This window comes from Leishmania braziliensis, chromosome 7, assembly GCF_000002845.2.
Source record: "Leishmania braziliensis MHOM/BR/75/M2904 complete genome, chromosome 7".
Taxonomy (NCBI): domain Eukaryota; phylum Euglenozoa; class Kinetoplastea; order Trypanosomatida; family Trypanosomatidae; genus Leishmania; species Leishmania braziliensis.
The window spans coordinates 167,079-175,199 of NC_009299.2; the positions used below are offsets into that span (position 1 = coordinate 167,079).

The 8,121-nt window shown below is 58.5% G+C and overlaps 1 protein-coding gene across 1 annotated transcript; it reads right to left on the reverse strand.

The window, feature by feature from the left end:
• Positions 1-4,537: 4,537 nt before the first annotated feature.
• LBRM_07_0390 (hypothetical protein, unknown function) lies at positions 4,538-7,024 on the reverse strand (the record flags this gene model as incomplete). Its single annotated transcript, XM_001562485.2, has 1 exon — positions 4,538-7,024. One exon carries the CDS (start codon positions 7,022-7,024, stop codon positions 4,538-4,540), a length of 2,487 nt encoding a protein of 828 aa, XP_001562535.2.
• Positions 7,025-8,121: the final 1,097 nt, after the last annotated feature.

The window sequence follows — 8,121 nt, forward strand, 5'->3', positions numbered from 1 at the left end:
GATTGGGTTCCATCAGCTCCGTCGCGGGTGATACCCCCCTCCCGCTAACTCACATTGGTGTGCCCAACACCCTCCAACTACGACGGCTGTGCTCCACCTCAGTGTGGGTTAAAGGGACGTAGGACAAAGCGTGGAGAAGGCCCGTGGGGCCTCAAGCCCCCCCCCTTCACCTCCCTCTACAGCGCTTTCTTTTACTTCGTGTTGTGCCTGTGTACTGGTGTAGATATGCACCACTGAGAACTCTTCATTGCTCGGTGGGCGTGTTCTTCGCCGAGCTCTCATCACAGTAAAGACGCGCTCATCTGCTTTCCAGCTCTCCTGAGAAGAGAGAGGGAGAGCAAGCGGAGGATAAAGACGGCGTCCGCTACAGCGTGCGAGTTGGGCCAAGCTCCTCATCTTCCCTCCTCTCTCTCCCTCACCTCCCCCCCCGCTACCTCTAGTCGCCTCCACCCAACGCAGGTGCCCCCCAATCACCACCTCCAAGTTCATCTTCCACCCGCTGTCCTTTCTGCGATGAAATAGGAAAGGCGCTTACGCATGAGATGGGAAAAGGGGGAACGACATAAAATGATGGAGACGGTGCCGCGGCCGCGTGCCTCCCCTGGTGAGCGTGGGTTGGTGAAGTTGGAGATCCGCCTGCTTGAGAAAAGCAGAGGCGGCACACACACACACACACACACACACACGCGCGCGCGCTGTCACACGCCATGACGCTGAGCTCGAAAGGGTAAAAACTAACAAGCGACACTCGATGTAGACAACAACGGCTGTCCTCCATCACACTGGCGAGGACGATGAGAAAAGTAGGGTGGAGGTGGTGGTGGTGATGAGTGGGATGACGGCAACCGGAAGGCCACGGCGGCGGCTGCGGAGATCATCCAGAGTGAGGAAAGAGGGAAGGCGTAAGAAGAGCAGTGAGCGGAGGAAAGGGGCCCTGAGAGGAAAAGAGCGGCCTGAGGCATCCACAGTAAGAGCGCGCAACCACAAGCACAAAGTGACAGCGCTACACTTGTGTACAAGCGAAAGGGGGAGGAGGAGGAGGCGGTGGCAAACGAAGGTGAATTTCCAACAGAGGGGGGAAAAGGAGGAGGAGAAGAATGGCGCCTGTTGGCCCCGCACTCCTCCTCGAGGACTGATGATGGAGGAGTGCGGGGCCAATGAAAGGACAGGCACCAAAGAATGAACACACAGAGAGAGAGAAATACAGGGAGAGAGTCGTAGTCCTCCATCAGAGAGGGAGGGAGAGATCACGTACAGAGAAGTCAAAGGTGTCCCACTCAGAAGATAAAGCTGATGCTATGCGTCAGAACTGGGTGCATGTGTGTCGGTGCACGTGGAGGTGTGCTCACAGACGCTAAGACGAGTCTGGAAAGAGAATGAGGGGGAAAGGGGCGTAAGATTGGGCGAGGATTACAGAGAGAGGTATTCGCCGGCATAACGTGGCCGCCGCCCTTCGCCTCAGCCATGGCAACAGGTGTATGCGATAAGCGAGGGAGGGAGGAAGACGGAGGATAAAACTGAATAACGTAGGAAAAGCACGCCATACAAAGCATAAACAACACAGCACCCCACAGGGGGAATCAGAAGGGGGAGGGACGCGCACGCGCGACTGATTTTATAAACACAATACGCACACACGCCGGCACGCTTTGCCTCTTCGCCCGTGGTTAGGGTTAGGGGACCCCCTCCTGCCTGCTCTGCGCAGACAGGAGATGGAGCACAAACGCATGGCTCGCGATGGCAATGAAGGGCCGCCTAGCACGGTCCCCCCACACCCACGTGCGGGCATGAATGCGACGATTAGCACGGAGAAGCCGTGACACGGAAAAAAAGGAGGTTATGGAACACATGCAGACACGCGTACACAAAACGCCCTCACCCACCCACGGCACGAGCAGCAGCATCACTACTGCCATCAACACGCGTCTTCGTCGTCCATACCGACGTCGGCGACAGTAATATCATCCCCGCCTCCGCTCCCCTCCCCCCTCTGCCACGGACGACGGTGCCATCCACGTTGACAGAGAAAGGAGAAAGCAAGGCCAGTTGCTCAATACAGTGAAACCAAACTAGCGAGAGGGGAGCAGGGGGTCAGTGTGAGAGCTTCTGGTGCCTTTGGTGTGGATGATGCTACTGCAGGTGTAGCCGCCAAAGCGAATGATGACCTCCCGAAAAAGCGCGAAGAAGGGGAAGAAAATGGCCCTTATACGCAGAGAGGATTGATGTAGCACGAGGAGAAGTGAAGAAGTGTCCATACATTCCACCGCCACCCCCTCCACACGCAGACGTCTGCGTGCGTGTGAGCACGTGTGGAGCGCGAGAACAGAAGTGATAGGGAGCAGGAACAGGGGAAAGGAAGAAGAAGTGAAAGGAGGCAAGAGAAAGGCAATGGTCGCTGCATTATCTATCCACATAGCAAGGAGGGCGATTGAGGGGGGAGGGGGGCAGAGCCGCGGTGGTAGTGCGGAGCGGAAAAATGAGGAAAGAGAAGATATACACGTGCCGAGAGTGAGATGAAGAGAGAGGAAAGTATTATCCAACTAACACGCGGTGTGTGCGTGTTTTGGGCGTGGCAAGATGAGAGCCGCGGCGATGAGGAGGGGTTGCAAAGAGAGGGGAATACGTATGCACCAGCATTGGCACCAGCTCACAGAAAGGAAGAGAAAAGCTAAGACACTCGCACCCACACGCAACTGAAGGAAGACAGAACGAAGTGGACCTCCTCGGCATTCATTCAGGAGACAAGCACAAGGCCCTAGCAGCCACCTACAATCACACATACATCAGCATCACGCAGACCGATGTGAAATCGGGAGGAAAGTCAGCACGGACTGCGCAGGGGAGGAAAGTGTGATCAAGAGAGAAGGGGGCGCGCTTGTCGGAAGACGAGAGGTGGGGAGGGGTAAAAGCAAACACACATTTCTTCAACAGACGGACTCTCCGCCGTAGAACAGATGTGGACTGACATCCACTTAACTCCCGGCCTGTCACAATGCCCATCAAGTGCTGCGAAGGTAGCCGTGGACACACGCGTTGACCCCGCCATCCGAGCACCCCCCCCCTCAAAGAGAAAAATGAGAGTTATCTTGTGACTCCGGTTGCACTCGAACAAGGAAGATGGATCGTTGGGAGACGCGCCCATGCGGTGTTGGCGCTCTGCCCATCGCATGGATGACGCAAACGCGTTCCCCGCCGCAGGGCGCTCACCGCCGACAGCAGTAGCGAGGCATCGCCCTGACCCCTACCCCTATGTCGTAGGTGCCTGGTACCCCGTCACCACCGGAGGCGGCCCGGCATTAGCAGAGATGGGGGGCCGCCTGGCTTCCCCAAGCACAGAGCGGGGCAGGGGACCCTGCCACCACCTCAAGACGCCGCCTGTCATCAAGTAGGTAGAGAAGCACGAACGAGCATGAAAAGAAAAAAAGCGGCTCGAAGGAGTAAGCGGGCGGAGACAGAGAGAGACACATACAGGAGCTGATGCAGAGGTATCTCAGATGCGTGTCTGTGGAAGGGGTGTGGTGAGCGTGGGTTTGGGGGGGAAGGATGTGCTCCTACTCAAGTCCAAACCAGCGCCCTCGAGGAAAGAAGAATGACAGAAAAATCGAATAAAGCGGCAAGACACACGGGTGAGCGAACCACACAAGCACATGCATGAGGGGGGGGTGCATCAAGCGCACACGAAGAGTAAAGGGAAAGCATCGAGTACACTAAGTTCATAGTGAGAAAGTATAGGAGACGTGGAGGACGGGACGCATGTGAGATCGGAAGGCGGGGATAAGTGAGGTGGATGAGAGGGGAGGGGAGGGGGGGGGGGGTCGGATACTGACGTTGATACGCGAGTCACACCTCATCCTCCCCCTCCTCTCGTTTTCTTGTCCCTCAACCGCTCTATCGTCCGTCCATGTCTCTCGCTCTCTCACCCTTGTCATCTGCTAGTGTCTTCATCCCTCCCCCTCATGTTGTCTGCAAGGGCGGTGTGCAGGTGCGTCTGCATGCTGAACAACCTCACAAAGCACACAGAAAGGGAGAGAGTAACGGCGAGAGCGACAGGGGGGTGCGGAACACGAGCAGTCATTATAGAAGATTACAGACAATAGAAACGAGACCGTAAAGCCACCCGAGCGTGCACACACGCACGAGAGAGACCAGTGATTGGCGGAGACGCAGGAAGATAGAGAGAGACAAACAGACAGAGAGGCATCAATGATAAATGAGGGGAATGTGGGTCATCGGCGTGTGCACGTTTGCTTGTAATGTTAAGGTGTGTGTATGTCCACACTCTTCTACAAGCTAAGTTCTCCCCTCACTCGCCACGTTCCCCTTTCACTACCTCGTGTCGTGAGTTTGTTCATTCGCCTTCCTGGCTGACTGCATCTGCCTTGCTGAGTAGGCGAGGGCAGAGATGGGAAAGGCGTAGGAGGAAAGGGAAAAAGTTAGTGGCGCCCTCTCTTTACTCGTAAGATCCCTTCTCTCTCGCCTCGTCTGTGTGTGTGTGTGTGTGCAAAGATGCGCTTGCTTCCCTGAGGAGCACACGTGCTCAGTACAGCCCACTCAGCACCTCGATCCCGACGCGCAGGCAACCGTGTACGAGGAATCCGTCCTGCTCAAGTGTGAAGCGGTTGATGAACCGTAGAGGACCCCAGCCTTTTCCGATGTAATCCTCCTGCCAGTCCCGCACAACGTGCACGACATCGCGCGCCGGGTCATTGTGGTACAAAATGACGCGGAAGTCAACGCGATGTTCGTGTCGATCGGCGAAGAGGTATACGCCGCACTGCTCCCATGTGGCGGTGGTGTCCATCCCCACATACCAAGGAACGTTATGCGAGCTAAAAGGGCGACTGTAGCACGGCGCCTGCAGTGACGCTACATCGGTGATGACCCAGACAAAGCGATCCACGCCACAGATGCCGCCCACCACAGGCGCCGCGCGCGAAGGAGCGCTGGCGACGGGGGTAGGCAATAGTGTTGCTGCACCAGGAGGAAGGACGAAGGTCGCTGCAGCTGCAGCTAGGTTGGCGACGGGGACGGAGCCCGGTGAAGCACCAAGGCGAGACGGCGATGGTGTGCGCACCGGAGTCGTGTCCATTGCCATTGGTGTGGTGGCATCGTGTCCGTTGGGCACACGGTGGGTGGCGGCAAGCAACATATCCTCGGTAGCTGTGCCCCGACGCAGGTTGGTAGGCTCGACTGCCGTCGATGAACGGTGGTGCAGATGATAATATGGCCGCAGCGACTGCGAGAAGACGGGAGACGGGTAGTCGACAGCGGTGGATGCGCCGTGGCCAAACGAACCCGCCACTCGCAGCAGGGAGACGCTGCTCATCGAAACCTCCTCAGGAAGCGCGGCCATAGCGATGGTAGCCGCACCACTGCTGCTGCCGTTGGAGATGACGAGAGCCGGTGTCGGTACCGCCGTGGGCACATCCATTCCAGGCACAGAAGTAGCAGTAGTGGCACCATGCAAGAGTGACGAGGAAACCGATATTGTTGGCGCCGAACTCCCTGTTGGCCCGCCTGTGGGCACATTGGGGAGGGCGACGGGATAGCGCATGGGACAGCGCTGCCGCAGCACCTCCACCTCTCCTTGCAAGGCTCGGCACTGCTCCACAGACGCATCGAGGGCCTGCGAGAGAAGCAGCAGGTGGTCCGCCACGTAGTTCTTCAAGTGACTCGCCATATCTGACCGTGGCAGCTCCACCGCGCAGCCGTGCTTGGCGAATGGGCACTCGATGATGATGTGCGGACACTGACACATATGCGCTGCAGCATCCGACACGCACCCAGCCCACGTGCATCGCGGATGTGCCTGTCGTGCGCACTCATCACCCCTCGTACCACCAACGTCACCCCCCTCCTCCGCTGTTCCGTCGCCCAGCACACGGTGTGCAGACCCGAGTTGCCGCAGCTCCAGCTGTGATGCTCGAGACAGCGAGGCGGGACAGTGGCACGGCAGCGCGTTGATCTGCCGCTGCGCGCGGGCGTCCGTGTGAAGCAGCTCCACCTGGATTGGAGTTCGGTCCAGTGGGCACATGGCGGCCGGGTTGGCCTGCATCCACCCCTGTAGGCAGCGACGGCAGAATAGATGGCCACACGTCGTTGCTGTCGGGTGCCGGCACACAGACATGCACACACCACAGACAAGATCGTCCGGCGTCTGGCAAGGGTCTACGATAACCACGCCGCTGTCCATCTCGTGCGTGAGGAGAGTGCCGACATCAACGCCGTTTGTTGTCGCTGTGGACGCTTCAAGCTCTAGAGTAGTGGCTGAAGCGGAGACGGCAGCGGTGGCGGTGACGCCGGTGGTGGGTAACGCACTCCACAGCCCAAGAGGCTTGAAGCTGTAGATGGGGAACGGCACAGTCTCTTTTGTCAGCATATCGTTGGGGCTCGACTGATTTCCGGTGACTTGAAGTGTGCTAGACGAGTTCGTCGCTGCCACTGCTGCTCTCGACCTTGTTACCACGCCACTGTTGGTTGAAACGGGAGAGGACGCGATGGCGGCATCGGCTGCCGGGGTGCTGCGAGTGTTTGGGCACGAGCAAGAGCGATGACCCAAGGCCCTGGTGACGTCGCTCATGATTGGCGGTGGCAGGAGCCCGTGGCGGCGCTTCGGATTAGCGGTGCCGGCGGCTGTGGTGGTAGTCGCATACAAATGAAGGACGGTTGGGGATGGCCGCTGAAGAGGTCCCGAAAAATCTTGCGATACGCAGTCGTGTTGCCCTGCTGCTGCCGCAGCGCTTGGTGCACCCGACGGTGGCGCAGGTGCCACCCTTGCAGCGGTGCAAGTGGGGGTGTGATCATCACAGTGCGTTCCCGGTGCAGCAACAAGCGGTGTCGCCATACACCCCGATGCGCCGAATGTAATGACGGCGCCTAAAAATGTCGGCGCAGCCCCACTCGTAGGATACACTGCCGCTTCTCGACGCCTGCACGTGGCGGACGGCGAGGTAGATGTCCCAGGCAGGTGATTCGGCGCCGCGGCAGCACACGAAGACGCCGGCGCATTTGTCCACGACGACATGCCGTAGCTGTCGACGCCGGCACGACCCGCGCTGCCGCTGCTGCTGCTGCTCGCCAGCGTATCTGTAGAGCGGTTCTCCCGGAGAGGGTTTTCTGTTGGCGGTGGTGCGGAAATTGCCGCGGATGCGTTGTAGTCAAGCTCAGCCGTGCAGTGGGGTAGCCGCCACCACTGCTATCGTTGTCACTGGAGGCACTTTCGTGGTCACGCGACGGAAGAGACAGCGGAGACGTTGCGTGAGCTCCGACACGAGTAGCGCTTTCTCGGGGGAGGGGGTGAAAAGAGGGAATGAAGTGATGCGCCCCCGAGAGAGGGGGGGGTAGGGTGATGCAGCACGTTCTGTGACTCGCGCAAGCGCCTCTTTAGTGTGGGTATGGGCGTTACCTGTGGACACACGCGCACACAATGAGCCACAGCCGCACACACACACGCGCGCGCGCGCACGACGAGATGTGGGGAGCGGGGCGGAGGGGAGGGGAGAGAAAACAGAAGGGAGAGAGAGACGGTGGTGCTTGTGCGTAACGATGCCCAATTTCGCTGTAGGCGATGATGACGGTCACAGGGGCGTCAAGGGTAGTGCTGGAGGGGGGGGGGGGGGGGAGAAGCGAATGCACAGAGAAAGAGAGGAGGGGAGGGCCCGATACACACATGAAGTGAATGGAAGTAGGAATATGCACACAGTGAAAAGGGGGAGGGGGCACACAAGACAACGCACGAGTCCGCCAAAAGCGAAGGAGAGTCGCTACAGGAAGTAGGCGGGGGGCTCTCAGACAGGAGCGCACAGAAGAGACACCGATGCACACACGCGCACAAGAGAAAGAAGAGGGTGATCAGCGCAGGTAGTGAATGACAGAGAGAGAACCAAAAGACAGAGAGGAGGGATGTGAGCTTCGTCCTTGTGGGTGGCTGCCTTCACAGCAATCTTGTTGAAGTTGTGAGGACCAGCAAAGGGCGTGGACAACAACAGAAAGAGTAATGGTGGCAGCGTTGATGGAAGATGAAAGATAGTGGTGCCAATAGCGCTGCCTCGGCCCCCGCCTTTGCACAGACTACTGCCGTGCCCTTTCCCCAAAACACCACCAATGTCAACCAGGCCGTGG